We start from the raw sequence: 20657 nt of genomic DNA, 5'->3' as shown, positions 1-20657 counted from the left end.
GAGTGAGAAGGAGAGGCAGAGAGAGAGAGAGAGAGAGAGAGAGACAGAGACAGAGGTCTTCCATCTGGTGGTTCATTCCCCAGTTGGCTGCAATGGCCGGAGCTGCATGGATCTGAAGCCAGGAGATATGAACCTCTTCCGAGTCTCTCACGTGGGTGCAGGGGCCCAAGGGCTTGGGCCATCTTCTGCTTTCCCAGGACATAGCAGAGAGCTAGATCGGGTTCGAACTGGTGTCCCTATGGGATGCAGGCATTGCAGGACGGGGCTTTACCCGCGATGCCAAAGCACCAGCCCTTTTAGCTGTTTCTAAATTCTCTGGCTTTTAAACTCTTTCCTGAACTGTTTCTCAGTCCATTTTGGTTGTTTTCATATCATCCTGGCTTCCTTTGGCATTGTTTTCATTAAAACAAACACAACTTAAGAAACTTCCCCTTTCCAAATGCTGATGCCCACCTCTACCTGCGGTGACATGTTGAAATTTAGCTTCTGTATTGGGAAGCCTAAGCCCATTTGCTGGTTGGTGGCCGGGGAGGGGGGCAGGTGGAATGTCAAGGAGTCTGTGTGGGAAAGTCTAAGGTCTCTAACCTGAAGACCTGGGAAACCTAAAAACAAAACAAAACCCAAAATCGAGTCCACAGCCTTTCGAGGCGTGGCACCAACTTCACCCACTTTCTTCCCCAATCGTCTGCTGGGTATTTATCACACGAATGGTGTAGGGCATGAGGACTGAATTTAAACAAGAACTAAAAAAAAAAAAAAAAAAAAAAAAAAAAAAAAAAGACTCTCAAGACAAGATTTTAAAAACTCATTCTTATCTCACATATAGACTTTCTAAAAGGCACACTTTAATTTCAGGTGTAGATTTCCATGGAAACCAACCAAAGGGCAAGTATAAGGGAACGGTATTGCTGTGTCATTTCTATGAGACTTAAAGTCTGATTTTCATTAGGCCAGTGCTGTGTTCCAAGGTCTCAGTTTTTATTAACAGAAACAATTAACTCAGTAACATATTCTTCCAGGATAGTTTTACTTAGAGGTTCCTAACTTTCATACCCCACCCAACTGCTTTCAAAAAAAAAACTTTTTTTTTCATGCGGCGCTGCCACGCTCTCCACCGGCCCGGCTGTGCCCCACGGAAGGTCAGTCTCCGTGGGGAGCCTGTCCCCAGGCGGTGCCACGAAGCCATGCTCTGTGTGCTGTTCGCCTTACTGCGAAGCTGCTTGCAAACGGCCAAGAGCCGGCGTGTGCCATGTGGCGAATTATCAGGCTCGCAACTCTTGGCACACACAAGATGCTTTCTCCCTCCCTCCCTTTAACTCTGAAACCCGAAAAGAACACAAAACAAAAAAACAAATCCAACAGGCATCAAAACCGTCCGAGCGCCTAGGGAAAGCGCGCCAACCACACAAAGAAAAAGAGGGGGGCGACTGGGATTCAAAATCGTTTCGCCGGGACGTACACCCTCCTGGACCTATCGGAGTTAACTGCGCGCTTGGTCGTAGCCACTAGAAACAGAGATCCTGGTCCAGGTCCGCCCTGAAGACTGATAGACATTTACTTGGTCCAATGGGAGAGTGTGACACTAAAGACTCAACCAATACGTTCGGGAGGTGGGTGGAGTGTAGGCCAGGGGGTTGGCGGTGCCGTGTCATGGAGGTTCAGTCTCTGAGCAGCCATTGAAGGGGAAGGAACTGCGGCTCAGTGTGTGTGCGTGTGTGTGTATGTGTGTATGTGTGCGTGCGTGTGTGTGCGCGCGCGGGTGTGTGGACAAGGAGGTGGGGGCAGCTGAGTTAGAGTCCCAACTCCTTGGACTCCATTTGCTATTCTTTTCTTTCGCCTTCACACCTATCTGGTGGTGGTAGTAGGCGTTTATATTTGCATTTCTTTTCATTCATTTCCAAATCTTTAAAAATTTTTTAGGGTTGGGGGTAGTGGGAAAGGCAGGAAAGGGGTAGGGAGGAGAGTAGTCGCAGAAGAGCAGGAGGAGGACATGGAGATGAAGAAGAGGATTAACCTGGAGTTAAGGAACAGAGCCCCGGAGGAGGTGAGATGACTCAGCCCCCACCCCTTCCCCACCAGTCCTATATTCCGAGGGTCGGATTTCTGGGGGTCCTGGTGGGTGTACGAGGAGGGCGGTAAACTAATCGTCTTCTGGGGCTGAGGTTGGGGGAAATGTCTAATTTCAAGTTTTAAATCATTAGAGCCTTCCACTTAAAATGGCGAAGGGTTTAAGTTTCTAGGGGGCGTTTTTGTGTGTGCATGGGGGCTTAGCCCCTTTCGGCTCGCATCGAGTCGGGCGTCCTGGCCTCGTGGGGGGCGGGAAGCTGGGTGGCGGGGGCGCCCCGCCGCTGGGCCGCCCGAGTTCCTCCTCCTGGGCGCCGGCGGCGTGGGCGCGACCCCCCGGTCCCACTCATCGCTGCTGCAGCCATCGCCGCCTGAGAAGTTGGTCCAACTTTTTCCGCGGCGCTGCCAACTCGGCCTTTTTGAGGGGGTGGGCTTCGCCGGCCTGCAGGCCCCGCGGCGTCGGCCGTGGGCGGCGCGGGGCGCGGGCCGGGGTCGCCGGCGTGGCCCGCGCGCGGCGCCCACTGCCCCGGGAAGCGGCGCGCGCCGCCCGCCGCCCGGCGGAATCTGGGTCAGCGGCGGGCTCTCGGACCGCGGGCGAGTTTGGGGACTGGTCGCGGCGGCCGGAGGTGGGGAGGGGACGTGGGGGGCGTAATCCGCTTGTCTGTCCCCGCCGGGCGAGGACCTTCGGCGTGTCGGGTGGTAGCGGCCTGCCTGGAGACGGCTGCACAGAACTCAGCAAATGGGCCGTCGTAGTTTTGTGCTCCCAAGATGGGTTCGGCGAGACGCAGTGATGCGCCCTCGCCGCTGTCGCCTCGGTTAAAGAGACGGGGTTGGGAGGGGCCACGTGAGGCGGGGTCGCGGTCAACTTTTTGGGGGTCGGGCGCGAGGCGTTTCCGCCTCCTTTTCCGCGGGCGCCTCCTCGGGCCTCGCCCTGCGCTGCCGGCCCCGGGGCGGAGGCGCGAGGGGGAGCGCGGGCTGGGGAGAGGGGGAGGCGACCCCTTTTTTTTCCTTTCGGGGAGTCCCCGCCCCGTTGGGGTTTCCAGTCTGTGGGAGCCGCGGGCCAGCCGGGAGCCTCGCGCTCGGGGTCGCAGGGGACAGCGCTGGGCGGCTGCGGCTTGCGGCCCCCGCCCGGGGAGGGACGGGCGACCCCCGCGTCCGCGCCTCGGTGTGTTTCCCCGCGAGGTGCCGGTGCGCGGCAGCTTCCCGCGGGGGCCGAGCCGGGCTGGGCTTTTCGCGTTCGGCGCGTGCAGTGGGGACTCCAGATTCTTGTTGTTGTTCTTTTTAAAGTCTCCGTTTCCCTGAAATTGGCAGGAGACGGAGAGAAGGAAACAGTCGCTGCTATCGGGGTCATCCCGGAGGGGACGTGACGTTTTCCAGAGCGTATTCTTAGAGGCGTCAGGAAAAAAAATAAATAAAAACATGGAGCTTTAAAAGTTGTCTCCCCGAAGCCCACGTTTGGGAGGCTTTTAGACCATGGCGCGGGGTGGGGAAATGGCCCCTCGCGCCCGCTGCCCGTTCCCCCACCTAGTGGTCCCTCCTTGCTCGCTGCCGGTTTGCAGCTCCTCCTTCTCCGCCGTGGGTTGCTAACGGTCCCTTCGTCGTGTTTGTACAGACAGTTGACAAAGTGCTCTCCGCGTTTATTGACTTTTCTCCTGCGGACGCACTCGTAAGGTGGATGGTGTTGTTTCAGAATCCAGACGAACAAATGGAATCCCAGGGTGGGGATGTGATTGGCTCTAGTGGAAGAACTGGTTTTCTGACACCAAAGCTGGTAGCTCTCAGCACCCAGCTAAACCCCTGGGTCAGAAAGCTTAGAGCGTCCTAGCGTGGGTCTGCCACAGACTCAGTGTGTGGCCTTGGGAAGTCCTTCCTAGTCTCTGGGCCTGGGTGTTCTCATCTTTAAAGGGAGGATCAGATGCCTTCTGCGCGCCCTGAAATCTTTCTCTCAAAGTCGTATTCAGCTGGAGAAGGTGCCTTCCTTGTTGCTGGTCGTCAGCCCTCCTGTGCCTCGCACATGTTTTTGCATGGAGGGGAGAGCACCAGGTCTCCTGCCTTCCTCCCTAAGATTCATTCCATTCAGGTTCACAGCAGGAAGCTGTGTCACTACAACTCTGCCCAAACAGGGAACCCTGCCCGCCGCCTCCCTCCAAGAATGGGAAATGTGCCGGAGTGGCAGGGAGAAATAGCATTTTCTCAAGATGTATTGTTCTGGGTGATCTTGTTTGGCTTCAGTGTTGGAACAAACAACCCCCCTCCCAAGCTGAACTGCCCCAGAAGGAGCTTTCTGGTGTTCAGGAATGGTAGTAGGGTGTATTTTTTTTTTTTTTTTTTTGAGTTATGATGGCATTTGTCAACTAAAATAAGGGGCTTTAAACGAGAGGATGTAATAGAAGTTTCCTGTCTTCTCCCTGCCGTTAGGGCAGCTCCCTTGAACCTTTCCGGGAAGTAGCCCTGTGTCCCTTCACTGCATACATTTGCGCCCTGATGTGGGCAGTCCCCCTCATGGGGGCAGAAACCGGTTTCACATGGGACCTTTTTGAAAGTTCTGTGTTTTATGCCTCAGTAATTTAAAGCAGGCCTTGAACTTCTTAGTCCACATTTAAGTGTCAAAGATTGCTCGGAGTGACAACTGTAGGTTGTGCTGCAGTGTCTGGGAGGATGGAAAGGACCCGTGGGGAGTGGATTGATGTCTTTAATATTCACACTCCCCGAGTGTCAAGACCACGTCTGTTGCTAAACAGATCACAAACTAAAGGTTCATTACTGTGCTCCTTCTTACAGGTGACAGAGTTAGTCCTTGATAACTGCCTTTGTGTCAATGGGGAGATTGAAGGTCTCAATGATACTTTTAAAGAACTGGAGTTTCTGAGTATGGCTAATGTGGAACTCAGTTCTTTGGCCCAGCTTCCCAGCTTAAATAAACTTCGAAAGGTAAGTTGGGATTAGTGTGAAAGCATCATAATTTAAATACCCAGGGCTGTTACGTTCTAGTTTTTGCCCAAGTGAAAGGACCATTCTGCCTGTTAATTAGTTTCTAAGTTTCTATAGATAAGAAAAAAAGAGGTATGTAGGATTTTGGAACAGGGTATGATGTTGCATTGGAAATTCAAATTTAATAGTGAAATTGCTTTATGACATGAATTTGGATTTAACATTACCAAATATTTCCCTGTGAATCATAACACCAAAATGTAACACAACTGAAACCAGAGCAGTTAGGATCCCATTCTGTAGGCTTCTCATTTATTATTTGGCAGCTGGAAATGAGAATTTGGAAATTAATGGTATGTAGTGACAATCTCTTGAAGCCAGAGAGAATGACAAATGTTTTTTTCCTTCAGATTGATGTACTTGTAAAATCTTTGATCTGTCCTAAGCTTTCATCCATCATACTTTTTCTCCCCATGTTGAATATATAGCTGGAACTTAGTGACAATATAATTTCTGGAGGCTTGGAAGTCCTGGCAGAGAAATGCCCAAATCTTACCTACCTCAATCTGAGTGGAAACAAAATCAAAGATCTCAGTACGGTTGAAGCTCTGGTAAGTGGAAGGATTTTGTCTGTGGATATGCTCTTTTTTGTTTACAATTTCTCTCTTCACTTCTATTATACTCAATGCTATTAGAGTTCTGGCTGCTCCAGTTCCAATCCAGCTCCCTGCTAGTGGCCTGGAAAGACAGTGGAAGATGGCCCGAGTGCTTGGGCCCCTGCACCTGCGTGGGAGACTGGAATGGAGTTCCCAGCTCCTGGCACTTGCCTGGCATAGACCATGCTGTTGTGGCTGTTTGGAGAGTGAACCAGTGGATGGAAGACTGATCTTTCTCTTTTCTTCTCTCTCTGCCTTTCAAATAAATAAATCTTTAAAATTTTATTTATTTGAGAGACAGAGAGGTCCCATCTGCTGGTTTACTCCCCAAATGCCCACAGTGGCTGGGGCTGGGCAGGACTGAAGCCAACAGCCAGGGACTCAATCCAGGTCTCCTGTGTGGGTGGCAGGAACTCAAGTGCTGGAGCCATCACTGCTGCCTGCCAGGGTCTGCATAAGCAGGAAGCTGGAGTCAGGAGCCGGAGCTGAGAATTAAAATCAAACCCAGGACTCTGCTGTGAGATGTGGGTGTCTTTAAGTCGAGTCTTAGCTGCCAGGCTAAATGCACACCCCTACCTGAATTTTTAAATCAGTGAGAAATTTGTTTCACCATCGACTCAAAGAGTTAAGTGTCTAATTTTAAAATTTCAAGTAATTTTTAACTTCTTTTTCTTCTTGATTGCTTTTTTGATTATTTTATTGTTTGGCCTTTTGTTTCCTGGCACGAGGGAAGGAAAATAAGATGAAGTGAAACTCTGAAGATTACTGTGTGACTTAAATGGGTTGTCTACTATAAGTAAGACGCTAAGGTGCTGGAGGTACAACAGTGAACAAAACAAAGCTGCTCATCTCCGGGTGTTTCCATGGCAAGGACTGATTCAGAGAGTTGGCTGTGCTGTATATCATAACCCTTCATTAGAAAATTCTAAAAATCCAAAAACCATTTTCTCCATTTCAAATATATGCTTTCTGAACGGTGAATTTAGAAGGAATAGCATAGCATTTTAAATCTTGAATGTAAGTTTTGACTTTACTTTTCCAGCAAAATCTTAAAAATTTGAAAAGTCTTGACTTGTTTAACTGTGAGATCACAAACCTGGAAGATTACAGAGGAAGCATTTTTGAACTGCTGCAGCAAATCACATACTTGGATGGGTTTGATCAGGAGGATAACGAAGCCCCAGACTCTGAAGAAGAGGATGACGAGGGTAATCTTCCTTCATACTCGTGAGCCTGTCATAATTACCGCCTCCACGCAGCCCTGTGGTTTAGACGGGGCCTGCCTGGAGACTAAGGTGTGAAAGGTAAACCCAAGATACTAGTGAGACCAAAGCCTTAAACCCCACAACTCTAGCCTTCATTTCTTTTTCTTTTCAGATTTCCAGTAGTTTCAGGGAATTTAATGAGTATTATAATTTGAAGCTCCGTGAGATTTTATATGTATATAAAATTGTGAAACCGCCAGTTGGTAAAAGTGGCAGCTTTCTTTTTTTTATTTTTTTTATTTTTATTTTTTTCCCCCGACAGGCAGAGTGGACAGTGAGAGAGAGAGAGAGAGAGAGAGAGAGAGAGACAGAGAGAAAGGTCTTCCTTTGCCGTTGGTTCACCCTCCAATGGCCACCGCAGCTGGCGCGCTGTGGCTGGCGCACCGCGCTGTTCTGAAGGCAGGAGCCAGGTGCTTCTTCTGGTCTCCCATGGGGTGCAGGGCCCAAGCACTTGGGCCATCCTCCACTGTACTCCCTAGCCACAGCAGAGAGCTGGCCTGGAAGAGGGGCAACCGGGACAGAATCCGGCGCCCTGACTGGGACTAGAACCTGTTGTGCTGGCGCTGCTAGGCGGAGGATTAGCCTGTTGAGCCACGGCGCTGACTGAAAAGTGGCAGCTTTCTAAATAGTACTTCTTAGAAAAAGAAGCATTTCATTAGAGCCAAAAAGTAGAAACAGCTCAGGTGGCCGTCAACTAATGAATGGATTAAAAAATTTGATAAATCAATACAATGCCGTGAAGACAGAGGGATCCCTGGTGGATGCAACAGGGGCAGAATCTTGAAAACATTCTGCTGAGTGAGAAGCCAGACACAAAGGCAGCATGTTGCTGGATGTAATTTTTTTTCGGGGGGGGGGGGGTCGGCTAGAGAAGGCCTGGAGAGGTTTATTACACAGGGAGGGGCTCGGTCCTTCTTCCAGCAGCTTTCCTCATGGTGGCCAGGACACTGCTCAGCTCCTCCTGCTTCCTCTTGGCTGGGGTGTGTGTCCCCACCCTTTTCTTGATGACCTTGAGGGCCCGTTTGCCCTTGGAAACCTTGAGCAGCTCCACGGCGCAGGGCACACCTCCATACGAACTTGGGTTGCTTGGTGAGGCGTCAGCGTCGGCTGTGCCTCTGCTTGCTCTTGGTCGCCTCATGGCCTTTGTTGAGGCCCACTGCCAAGGGGTAGCCCTGAGCCAGGGCTGCGGCTTTCCAATGGCTACCGCGGCGGAAGTGCTTGGTTTGATTGATATGGAAAGTCTGGAATAGGCAAGCTTCTGGTGACAGAGGTGAATTAGTGGGCGCTAAGGCCTGGGGGGAGAGGAGAATGGGCAGTGACACTAATAGGTATGGGAATTCTTTCTGGGTACTGAGAAATATTCTAGGATTAGGTAGTGAAGATACATTTTTAGATAAAGGGACAACTGGCAGATTTGATGACTCAGTGGCTGTTGGCAGTGTTGAAGCACTGGTCATTACTCTTAGGTGAAAGGTTTTCAGTATGAAAAGAAAATTGGTAGACAAACAATGTTCTAAAATGATAGAATGATGGTGATGCAGTTTTGAAGTGTCCGCAAAGTAAAACAAACTTTATGTAATGTTTTGGTGAAAATCTATATATTGGATATATATCAGTGTTTAGAAAACCATACTTCTCAAATAGTAAATATCAATGTTGTAAAACAGACATTAAAAAGACAAAATTTGTCAATCTGATTGGCAAGCCTCCCCCCTCCCCCCATTGTTCTTAAAAACTCCACTACCACCAGCCCCTTTAGGGTCTTTGTCTCTCTTAGAGCCCACTCCATGTCACTCTGTCTGGAGGTCCCTGACTTAAATCTTGCTTTTAAATCTTTTAAAAAAAATAAATAAGAAAGAGAGAGAAAATTAACCTGAGAGAGCTTTCCACTGTAGGCTTAATATTTGAAGTAGTTGGGTAAGAAGATCAACATTATAACAAAGGAACATTTACCTTGCCATTTATTTATCTTTAAAAATGGTTTCAAAGATGGTGATGAAGATGATGATGAAGAAGAAGATGAAGCTGGTCCACCTGAAGGATTTGAGGAAGAGGAGGAAGAAGAAGAGGAGGATGAGGATGAGGATGAAGATGAAGCAGGCTCAGAAGTGGGAGAGGGAGAAGAAGTGGGCCTCTCCTACTTAATGAAAGATGAAATTCAGGTGAATACATACTTCTTATGTCCATTGAAAGTTAATTAGGCGTGGAGCTAAGTGCCATAGAGAGTGAGTTGTGCAGAAATCTGAGAGTTGTTTCTGCCTGTCTTTGTCCCCATTGTCCTCCACACCTTTCTACAGCCAGATAATCACCAACACCTACTGGTTTTACCTCCCAATGTCTTTCAAACCCATTCTGTCCTCAGTAGCATGGTATGATGTAAACATTGTATAATGTCCCTGTGCCTCAGTTTCTGCATTTGTGAAACTGAAATTATAGCAGCTTCATGTGATTGTTGTAAGGATTTAACAAGATAAAAATACCTAGTCCCTGGCACGTTGTAGAAAACCGAAGTTTCTTCCCCGTAATTATCCCTGCTTAAGCTGTTGGTCTTTGAGTGCGGAGTCACTGCTTCTGACTGACCCCAGTGGTGCCTGGGTAGCCCTGTACAGATGTGGTTGTAACACTGGCTTCTTGCAGCCATTTCTTTTTCCCTGTGGCCCCCACGATATACCGGGCTCTTCCTCATTGGCTCCTGCTTCCTTCACTGGTCTTACCACCTCAACACCAAATTAAGTCATCACATCAAGCTATACTTTGCCTTCATGTTTGTGTATACATTGTGCACTTTGATCTGAATGATTGTATCCATGTTCTCCGTGGACATTATTTTCATTTTTGCTGAGGCTGTGCAATAATTTTATGTACAGCTTCATGGAATCTTACCTATGTGGTATACTATGTCACACCCACTCAAAACATGCCTTATGAATGCTTATCTTTACAAACTTAAATATGGAGTCTTCATCGTCGAAGCTTCCTATAATTTTTCTAAAGGGTTGTTCCTTCCTCTGTTATCTGTAAACCTTGATTAGGCTCCTGGTGCCTACAGACACTTTGTAAGAGGCTTGTCAGACTTTTTTTGTCCACTTTCTACTTGTGCTGAGCCTGGAGGGAGGGGCACTTCATCTGCATTTCAGCATCAGTATTGGCATGTGGGACAAAGGTCATTAGAGGGGTTAGAGAAGTTATTTTCTCCTTATGTTAAGTTGAAGTTCATTTTCCTAATTCATAACTAAGGTTTTTTTTTTTTAATATTTAAAAGCATCTCTTATTTAGACTAGAAATTTGTTAGTATTATTTGTTCTCCTAATGACTTTTAAATTGGTTAGATAGATAATATCACTAATCAGTGATATTTTTTTCTGATTCCATTCGTTTTAAATATGTATTTATGATTTTTTATAAAGATTTATTTATTTATTTGAAAGTCAGAGTTACACAGAGAGAAAAGGAGAGACAGAGAGAGAGACAGAGAGGTCTTCCATCCAGTGGTTCACTCCCCAGTTGGCCGCAACGGCCAGAGCTGCACCGATCCGAAGCCAGGAGCCAGGAGCAGGAGTGCAGGGACCCAAGGACTGGGCCATATTCTGCTTTCCCAGGTCATAGGAGAGAACTGCATCAGAAGTGGAGCATCCGGGTCTCGAACCGGTGCCCATATGGGATGTTGGCACTTCAGGCGGCAGCTTTGCCAGCTACGCCACAGCGCTGGCCCCTATGATTTCTTAAAAAAAATATTTACTTATTTATTTGAGAGATAGAGTTATATTATAGACAGAGGGAGAGACAGAGAGAAAGATTTTCCCTCCTCTGGTTCTCTCACCAAATGGCCGCAAAGGCTGGAGGTGGGCCAATCTGAAGCCAGGAGCCAGGAGCTTTTTTTGGGTCTCCCATGAGGGTACAGGGGCCTGAGTACTTGGGCCATCTTCTACTGTTTTCCCAGGCCATAGCAGAAAGCTGGATCAGAAGAGGAGCAGCCAGGACATGAACTGGCGCTGCAGGCAGAGGCTTAGCCCACTATGCCACAGCACCAACCCCTTTATGATTTATTTTGAAAGTCAGAGTTACAGAAAGAGAGAGGGAGAGACACAGAGAGGTATCTTCCATCTGCTGGTGCACTCCCCAGGAGGCCACAATGGCTAGTGCTGTGCCAGTTCGAAGACAGGAGTCAGGAGCTTCTTGCAGGTCTCCCACATGGGTGGCAGTGACCCAGACACTTTGGTCATCTTCCGCTTTTTACCCCAGGCCATTAGCAGGGAGCTAGTTCAGAATTGGAACAGCTGGGACTTGAACCAGCACCCAAATTGGATGCTGGCATTGTAGGCTGTGGCTTTACCTGCTACACCACCAGCCCCTCTAATATTTTAAATATAAAACTAGTGTGGAAAGATTAGAACTTACACTTGTTTGGAGGCCTTAGTAAGTTAAGAACTAGATGTTAATGAAGAACAGAACTTTAAATATTTTAAGTGTTCATAGAGAAAGCCTATTCATTTTATACTAGCATAGAACTTGTTTTCCCCTAAGTTTTCATTTATTTGGTAAAATAACTGGCTGTGTTCTTTTGCTTTTGGCTGTTTTTTTTTTTTTTTTTTTTTTTTTTTGCTTTGCCAGTATATCATTCTTAAGTCTAAGTAGTATTAAGTAACTTTAAAAGGTTTACTCATTTTTATTTATTTGAAAGGTAGAGTAGAGTGATACAGAGAGAAACAGAGAGAGAGGTCTTCTAAGCAGTGGTTCATTCCCCATACGGCTGCAACAGCTGGACAGAGCTGGAGCCAGGAACTCTATCTGAGTCTCCCACATGGGTGGCATGAACCTAACTTGGTGAGCCATCACTTGCTGCCTCCCAGCCCATCGGCAGGGAGCTGAATTGGAACCAGAGGTGGGACTGGATCCCAGGCACTTAGATGTAGAATAAGGGTGTCCTAAGAGGGCTTAATCTACTGTGGCACTGTGCTGGCTGGCCCCTGTATTAAGTAATTTTAGAGTGACCTTCAACTACTTGGAAAGTGCTAATATCATTAAATATTGGGAGATGTTAACAAAAAATGATATGGTCAATTATGGAGTAAAAATCTTTAAGATAATATGCACAACACTAAGTCACTGTAGGAGTTACAGAGACCAAAAGTTTTCATTCATGATAATTTGGATGCTTAAAATGAAGTCTTGTTTTTATACCCTGAATGCCAGAAGCTTCATAGACTATTGAGATTAAGTAAGAAATAGAAGAAAATAGGAAACATATATTAGCTGTATTTTATTTGAGTCTTTACTTTCTTCATATTTCAGCTGTTCTTCAGAGGCAAGGAATTTGTATTTATAAAGAAGGACTTTTTATGTGTGGTATATTTAATTAAAAACGGAGGTGGGGGCAGTGGGAGTATTGGGAATTGTGGTGCCCTTGTCCTACTCACAGCACAAACAAGGAAACATTTTATTTCCCACTAATAAGGAGGAGACCATGGTCTCCACTGGGCAAATCTCTGGTTTTTATTGAGAGCGATTGTTTGACAGATTATTGTCTTTTTCACAAAAGTCATCTTAAAAACATGATTCCATCACTGTTACCACATTTTATTTAAAACAAAATCCAGAGACATAATTAATTTTTAGATTTGGAGTTCTCTAAATTATCAAGGAATAGATTAAAAAAAGATAAAAACTTTTTAAAATTGTAAATATTTAAATACCCTCTTTTATTATTCTTTGCAAATTTGAGGTGTTTGCAGTGTCTTTTCCTCCTTCCCTGTCCCCTCCCCTTTCCTGCTCCTCTGTCCTCCACCCTCTTCTCTTCCTTCCTTTTCTTTTCTTTTTTTCAGTTTAAGGCTGCAGGTTCTTTGATTTTTATTGTGTTCCTTTTAAACCTCTTTGCTGCTCTCTCTGTTCCTCCTGCTCCTTGTGGCTTACTGGTGTCCCTGCGTGGCAAAGCTTCATAGTGTTTCAGTTGACTGTAAGAATGGTTTCTAATGTTAGGAATCATGCAGTTTAGTTTCTCATAGGCGTCTGGCTCAGTGCTGGAAAATTTTGTTCCGTTTGTTGTTTCTGGACACAAATGGGACATAGAAACTGTGCAAGGGGATTGTCCAGGTTTTCCCTAGCTCCTCAGTGGTTCTTGATATTTATCAGTTGGTTAGGGTATTTTTGAAGACAAGTAAACGTTTGTGGCATTGAGGGGAGACCCTAGGTTGCTTTAATTTTATTCAGATGGTTACTAGCGATTCATCTGTCTGCGACTCAGCTGTCTGGGACATGGCCAAGAGCAAGGTAGTACATGTAAAAGGGTTGGGGCTGACAAAATGTAAGTAACGAGACATTTGTAGGAGAGTGTTCAAGCTAAACCTGTTTTCTCTTTTATGTTCCATTCTCTTGATAAGCTTGTTCATCTATTTTCTGATTCTGTTTTAGATTCAAATTGAAATAGGAACTAACTTTAAAAGAGAAGGCATACAAATTAGTTATTCAAAGTGAAGTCCAAGGTTTTTTTTTTTTTAAGATTTATTTATTTATTTGAAAGGCAGAGTTTATAGAGAGAGAAGGAGACACAGAGAGAGATCTTCCATCTGGTGGTTCACTCCCTAAATGGCCATGACAGCCAGAGCTGGGACAGGCTGAAGCTAGGATCCAGAGGCTTCTTCCAGATCTTCCACATGGGTGCAGGGGCCCAAGGACTTGGATCATTTTCTACTGCTTTCCCAGGAACATTAGCAGCGAGCTGGATCCAAAGTGGAGCAGCCGAGATTTGAACTGGCTCCCATATGTGATGCCAGTGTTGCAGGCAGTGGTTTTATCTGCTATACCACAACACCGGCCCCTCCAGGGTCATTTTAAAAGGGAGAAAACCCTCCTACATATATTAAGAGGTTCTGAGGGTATCAGCATAATGTCCTTGTTGAACGTGATAACAGTAGGAAAAGAGGTGAACATGATTATTCAAGAGAAAGTTATGTTAGTGACGTGCAGTACACTTTAGATTTATATTCAAACTGGCTAGAGTAAAAAATTGTTAGAGTGGCCGGCACTGGCGTAGTAGGCTAATCCTCCACCTGTGGCGCCAGCATCTGATATGGATGCTGGTTTGAGTCACAGCTGTTCCACTTCTGATCTTGCTCTCTGTTATGACTTGGGAAAGCAGTAGAAGATGGCCCAAGTGCTTGGACCCCTGCACCCACGTGGGAGAACTGGAAGAAACTCCTGGCTCCTGGCAACTCCAGCTGTTACAGCAATCTGGGGAGTGAACTAGCAGATGGAAGACCTCTCTCTCTCTTTCTCTTTCTCTCTCTCTCTCTCTCTCTCTCTCTCTCTCTCTCTGTGCCTCTGCCTCTCTGTAGCTCTGCCTTTTAAATAAGTAAGTAAATAAATAAATAAACCTTTAACAAAAAGTGGTTAAGATGCTTCAAGTCAATCCTAGCTATCTAGAACACCTCACTCCATAAGAGTTGTAGGTCAGATTTTACTATGATTTTATTGACATGTACTATTTTATTGTATAGATTTCTAGATATAAAAGGAACTTACAGATCTTTCTAGATGAATACAGTTGAGTTTCCCAAATGCTTGGACCAGAAGTGTTTCAAATTTTGGATTTCAGAATATTTGCAGATATTTAAGGAGATCTTGGGAATGGGATCCAAGTCTAAGCATGAAATTCTCTTGTGGTTCATGTCCACTTTGTACATATATTCTGAAGGTAATTGAATGCAGTATTTTTTTTTTTTAAGATTTATTTATTTACTTGAAAGAGTTACACAGAGAGAGGAGAGGCAGAGAGAGAGAGAGGTCTTCCATCTGATGGTTCACTCCCCAACTGGCTGCAACAGCCGGAACTGCGTCAATCCAATGCCAGGAGCCAGGAGCTTCTTCCAGGTCTCCCCATGTGGGTGCAGGGGCCCAAGGACTGGGGCCATCTTCTACTGCTTTCCCAGGCCATACCAGAGAGCTGGATAGGAAGTGGAGCAGCTGGGACTAGAACTGGCATATGGGATGCTGGCACTTCAGGCCAGGGCGTTAACCTGCTGTGCCACAGCGCTAGCCCCGAATGCAGTATTTTTAGCGTGTCTGCATTTTGAATGCAACCTCTGTGTGAGGTTAGGTGTGGAATTCTCCACTTGTCACATCATGTTGGCGTTTAGAAAGTTTCAGATTTTGGACTTTTGGATTAAGGATGCTCGACCTGTACTTTACTGTTTAGAAAACTGAGGTCCAGAAAGCTAACAATATTGGGGCTAGAATTCAGATCATTCCTACCTAAAATAGAAGAACCCTGTTTTTAAATTACTCAAAAGTTGTAGCTAGTAGATATATACAGCTGTTGAAATTAATTGAAATTAGGGCCGGCGCCGCAGCTCACTAGGCTAATCCTCCGCCTGTGGCACTGGTACCCTGGGTTCTAGTCCCTGTTGGGGCGCCGGGTTCTAGTCCCGGTTGCTCCTCTTCCAGGCCAGCTCTCTGCTGTGGCCCAGGAAGGCAGTGGAGGATGGCCCAAGTGCTTGGGCCCTGCACCCCATGGGAGACCAGGAGGAAGCACCTGGCTCCTGGCTTTAGATCAGCGCAGCGCCAGCCATAGCGGCCATTTGGGGAGTGAACAAATGGAAGGAAGACCTTTCTCTCCGTCTCTCTCTCTCACGGTCTCACTCTGCCTGTCCAAAAATAAATAAATAAAAAGAAATTAATTGAAATTAAATAAAACTAAAAATTCAGTTCCTCATTTGCGCTGGTTCCATTTCAGATGCTCAGTAGGCATGTGACTGGTGGTTACCGTATGCATACCACAAAGAACACATCCATTGTTGCAGAAGGTTCTTTTGAACAGTGCTTGTCTAAAATATAACTTATTTTCATAAAGAGACTAGAGATTGGCAGAAGTTATCAGAACACAGAATAACCATAGTTTCTTTGCTGCTGTTGGAATGTGTTAAAACAAATGATAAAAATTCTTTATCATGGTTTATTCTCATACTGGATATTTGAATTTCAAGGATGAAGAAGATGATGATGACTATGTCGAAGAAGGGGAAGAAGAGGAAGATGAAGGTGAGTTACATTAGCCATAAGCAAATTTTGAAATTAAAGATGTACCCACCTATTGTTTGCAGACTTTAAAGAGTAAGTCTATAATGTAAATTATTTGTGATCCCCTTGATTTTGCTGTGTTTATTAAAGAGTGCCTTGAAAGTATGAAATTATTTTTTTTAAAGATTTTATTTATTTATTTGACAGGTAGAGTTACAGACAGTGAGAGAGAGACAGAGAGAAAGGTCTTCCTTCCGTTGGTTCACTCCCCAAATGGTTGCAGCGGCTGGAGCTGCGCCGATCTGAAGCCAGGAGCCGGGTGCTTCCTCCTGGTCTCCCATGTGGGTGCAGGGCCCAAGCACTTGGGCCATCCTCCACTGCCCTCCTGGGCCACAGCAGAGAGCTGGACTGGAAGAGAAGCACTCGGGACTAGAACCGGCGTCCATATGGGATGCCTGCACCACAGGCAGAGGATTAACCTGCTGTGCCATGGCGCCGGCGCCAAGAAATTATTCTTAAAGAATAATTATCTCTGAGGCCAGTGCTGTGGTGCAGCAGGATAAAGCCCCAGCCTGCAGCCCAGCGTCATATGTGGGTGCAGATTTGAGTCCCGGCTGCTCCTCTTCCGATCCAGCTCTCTGCTATGGCCTGGGAAAGCAGTAGAAGATGGCTCAAATGCTTGAGCCCCTGTACCCTCATGGAAGACCCTGAAGAAGCTCCTGGCTCCTGGCTTCGGATTGGTGCAGCTTTGGCCGTTGTGGTCATTTGGGAAGTGAACCAGCGGAATAAGACCTCTCTCTCTCTGGTTCTACCTTTCTCTGTAATTCTGTCTTTCAAATAACATTTATTTTGAAAATGAGACTGATAATTTATTATTTCTTTACTATTTATTATTTATTTATTTATTTTAAGAGATTTATTTATTTATTTGAAAGAGTTACATAGAAAGAAGGAGAGGCAGAAAGAGAGAGAGGTCTTCCATCCGCTCGTTCATTCCCCAGATGGCCACAACGGCTGGAGCTGCGCCAACACAAAGGCAGGAGCCAGAATATTCTTTTAGGTCTCCCGTGTGGGTGCAGGAGCCCAAGGATTTGGGCCATCTTCTGCTTCCCCAGGCTATGGCAGAGAGCTGATTGAAAGTGGAGCAGCTGGGACTGGAACCTGCGCCCATATGGGATGCCGGCACTGCAGGCTGTGGCTTTACCCCCAACAACACAGTGCTGGGCCCCATAGATAATAGATAATGCCCTTTTTATATTCACTCTAGGTACTCTTTTTTTTTTTTTTTAAGATTTTATTTTTGTATTTGAGTGGTAGAGTTACAGACAGTGATAGGGAAAGACAGAGGGAAAGGTATTCCATCTGTTGGTTCACTCCCCAAATGGCCACAACAGCTGAAGCTGAGCTGATCTGAAGCCAGGAGCCAGGAGCTTCTTTTGGATCTCTCGTGCGGGTGCAGGGGCCCAAGGAGTTGGGCCATCTTCTAGTGCTTTCCCAGGCCATAGCAGAGAGCTGGATGGGAAGAGGAGCAGTCGGGACTAGAACCTGGCGCCCATATGGGATGCCGGTGCCATAGGTGGAGGTTTAACCTACTGAGCCACAGCGCCAGCGCCATCTCTAGTACTCTACTAGGTCTTTCAAAATAAGTTTTAAAAATTTGCTGACTATTCCGTTGATGTCAGGCCCTTGGTTTCTTGATCTGTACTTCATGATTTGGCCACAAGGGTGCATAACAAACTGTCATTATTTATGGATTTAACTCTAACGTGTTCAATACACCAAAATGGAAAGAAACTCAGAGGAAAATCTACCTATAATTTTCTTCTGCCATTAACTTTTCACTAAGATTCAAAACTTTTAACAAATATATTTGTTAAAATTAGGTGTTTTACACTTTTTCTTTCACTCCTCTTTCAGAAGAAGAGTGTCTTCGAGGGGAGAAGAGGAAACGAGATGCTGAGGATGATGGAGAGGAAGAAGATGACTAGATCATTCTGAGACGGAGTCCCTAATGTTCCTGGGTGTGCAATGGAGTGATCACTTCTTCCTCTGTTTCTCTGTGTACAATAGCTGTCCCTTCAGAAGAGATTGTGTAACTTTTTATAGGAGAAGTTTGGTTTTACTATTTTTGCCTTATCATTCCAAATAAGAGTTACTAGTATGTTAATGATCATATTGTATGTAGAGAATAATTTCCATCGGCCCCCATTGTGAAATTCCCTAGCAGTTTATTTAGAATCTTAATTTCTCTAATTCAGGCTCACTGTATTAGTCATTTTTAGCTCATAATTAAAACATGATCGCTTTTACACAGGTGTAGTTTGGTGCATTTCATTCATAAGGTTTTAAAGTTATTTATAAATTAACTAAGATTACAGTCAGTTGTAATATGAAATAACAATCGTCGCTTGAATAAGCTGGTTATTTTTTTAGAGGTGATCCAGAGATCTTCAGTTGAAGGAAATGACTTGTTTTTGGGCTGAGGACATTTGGGTGCTTTCTCTGTCACAAGAGTAACTTGGAAAGGAGGAGCAGAGTAGTAAAGGTCCTATTCAGCAATCTGGTTCATGGTTGTGCAGAGCTTCTGTTCAGTAATGTAGTCCATGGCTTTTGTTGTGACTGATGATTTTATCTTTGAAGGAAGAGTCGCTCATACTAAATCTGTAGCCATGCAGGTGAGCCCTCTCCTCAGGCTGCAGATCACAGCATGCCAACGCTTGGCTAGTTTTTTGTTTCTAGCTGTGAGCGTTCTTTTTCCTCTCAGCAGTTCCTTTATGATCACCTTCTTTCAATGTTTTACTCCCTCCTTTATCCCAAAATAAAGTAGGAAACTTGTGGAGATACCCAGGAAAACTTCTAGTTTTAAATCTTACCTCCCTTTTCAGACCTGAGTTTTAAACAAGGAAAGGAAAAGAAATGGACTGTCTTCTGAGGCACAGATATTATTATTGGTATGATTTTATGCAACAAGCTGTGCTTACTGTAGGTCTTTCCTGGTCGACAACAGCTCAGACTGCATTTCTTGACTGATAACATGTGAGACTGTATGAGAGGATGAAGAGAGAAAAGAAGCAGAGGCGGCTTTGGGGAGCACATTCGTGTTCTGAGAAGTCAGAAAATTGCCTGTTGATCATTAGGATGTGTTCAAATGAAACCTTTAACTTGGCTTCTCAAATGATTTGCATACCACTCTACAAAGTATTGATAATACTGAGTAGAACCTTAATTATTTTTCCTATAGTTTTAAAGCATTGTGGATATGGCATTTAATTGAAATACACTAGGCAGCTGGAAAATATTTTAAACTAAATTGATACTAAAAATTGAGTTGCTTTCAAGTGGATGTCCATTAAAATTACAGAATATCTGGGATAAGTGTGAGTGTCTGTTTCCTTCCATGGCTACTAAATAAAGTTCACCGAGTAGGAGTGCATTTCCCTTCTTGTCACTGAGGCTCCGTGCTCATGGCAATTGCTTTTTTTTAACTTCAATTATCTAAAGTTTTGTTTGTTAAAAATTGTCATCATACTAATTGAAATTTCGCTTCAATACTGGGACACATTTAAATTACTGAGTATAGTTTTTCTGCTGCTTTATTAGTTTAAAATGTATGCTTTATGTTTTAAAGTAAAAGTGAAGTTATTTGTGGAGAAACTAAAAAAGTTGCACAACTGACTGAAATAAAACACTTGGGGTAAGTTTAGTGGAGGGATCGGGCTCTTCCAAAAGACTTTTACATTTTCCTCCTAATTTCCAGAGTTGAAATGCCCTGTTTTAGTCCCTAAGAATTCTCATTGCGTACTATGCCAGATTATAAAATACTTATTTTTAAAATGAAATCTATATATTGACTTTCTTATAAATCATCATATTGTGCAATCAAAATTAAGAGTTCTTTGGTTTGAAAACAACACCTAGAATCTCCGGATAACTTTTAAGACTTCTGTAGTTTTGTGGGTGGTATTTTCATGCAAACAGGTAAGGGTGGGTTTTATATTTTGTAGACGTTTTTGGTCCTACTTTAATGCTCTTTGTATGGCAGTATGTAGGTAGTGTGTTAAGTTCCTCAAGAATCTCTCCTTAAAAACTTTGAAGTTAATACTTTTGTGCAACTGTGTTTTGAATAAAGCCATGACAGTGTTAAAAAATACAGTAAATACAGTACTCCCGGTCATTCTTCCATTGTTTCTATCCCGTTTTTTCTGTGACTGCTGTAACTTAAAAGTTTTTGAAATGGAATTGCTTCAAATAAACTGAAGATTTGTTATAATGATTAGTTTCAGTGTATGACATTTACTTAACAGTGCGACCCTCAGCTTTGCAGGTCTTTATAAAAACAGCAACTTGCAGGTTAACTCATTGAAACACTTGCATGTGATATGAAGCATTGCAACTTAATAGTTTAATTCATCATCTTCCTTAATTGCTTGTTTTTCCCCAAAAAACTAAAAAACCTGATTCCCTTAATTTTCCTTTTGGAGTTGGGAGAACCAGTACTTTTTGTATTTTGATTTGAAGTAATTGTTACAGTTGAAGTAATTATTCTCTGTAGTTAACTAAAGTGCCTATAAAACCATTATATTGCAATGTTTTTTTTCTAAGATGAGTCCAAAGTTTCCATTTATACTGTATAATATTTATCTTCAGAGACTCGATAATACAAATACAAGTATACATAATTCCTTCATGTTTACCTTGAGCAAATCAAACTTGAAACAAGAGGTTTTTT

At 44.6% G+C, this 20657-nt stretch overlaps 1 protein-coding gene across 2 annotated transcripts; it reads left to right on the top strand.

Annotated features, from left to right (window-relative positions):
- Positions 1-1631: 1631 nt before the first annotated feature.
- ANP32E (acidic nuclear phosphoprotein 32 family member E) lies at positions 1632-20198 on the top strand. Of its 2 annotated transcripts, XM_062192170.1 has the most exons (7): positions 1640-2044; positions 4846-4995; positions 5484-5606; positions 6694-6859; positions 8906-9078; positions 15895-15949; positions 17846-20198. In XM_062192170.1, the coding sequence occupies exons 1-7, from the start codon at positions 1991-1993 to the stop codon at positions 17914-17916; spliced, it is 792 nt and encodes a 263-aa protein (XP_062048154.1). In that variant the 5' UTR covers positions 1640-1990; the 3' UTR covers positions 17917-20198. The 2 variants fall into 2 exon arrangements, with proteins under 2 accessions (XP_062048155.1, XP_062048154.1); XM_062192171.1 differs by lacking the exons at positions 6694-6859; positions 15895-15949; positions 17846-20198 and having other exon boundaries at positions 1632-2044; positions 8906-9061.
- Positions 20199-20657: the final 459 nt, after the last annotated feature.

This window comes from Lepus europaeus, chromosome 5 (genome assembly GCF_033115175.1).
Source record: "Lepus europaeus isolate LE1 chromosome 5, mLepTim1.pri, whole genome shotgun sequence".
NCBI lineage: Eukaryota > Metazoa > Chordata > Mammalia > Lagomorpha > Leporidae > Lepus > Lepus europaeus.
Note: the sequence above shows the minus strand (reverse complement) of the source record. Positions and strands in the feature narration are given on the sequence as shown.

Coding starts and splice junctions, on each gene's coding strand:
- ANP32E (XM_062192170.1), top strand. CDS start 1,991: ATGGAGATGAAGAAGAGGATTAACCTGGAGTTAAGGAACAGAGCCCCG. Junction 2,045..4,845: donor GGAACAGAGCCCCGGAGGAG/GTGAGATGACTC, acceptor TCCTTCTTACAG/GTGACAGAGTTAGTCCTTGA. Junction 6,860..8,905: donor TGAAGAAGAGGATGACGAGG/GTAATCTTCCTT, acceptor ATGGTTTCAAAG/ATGGTGATGAAGATGATGAT.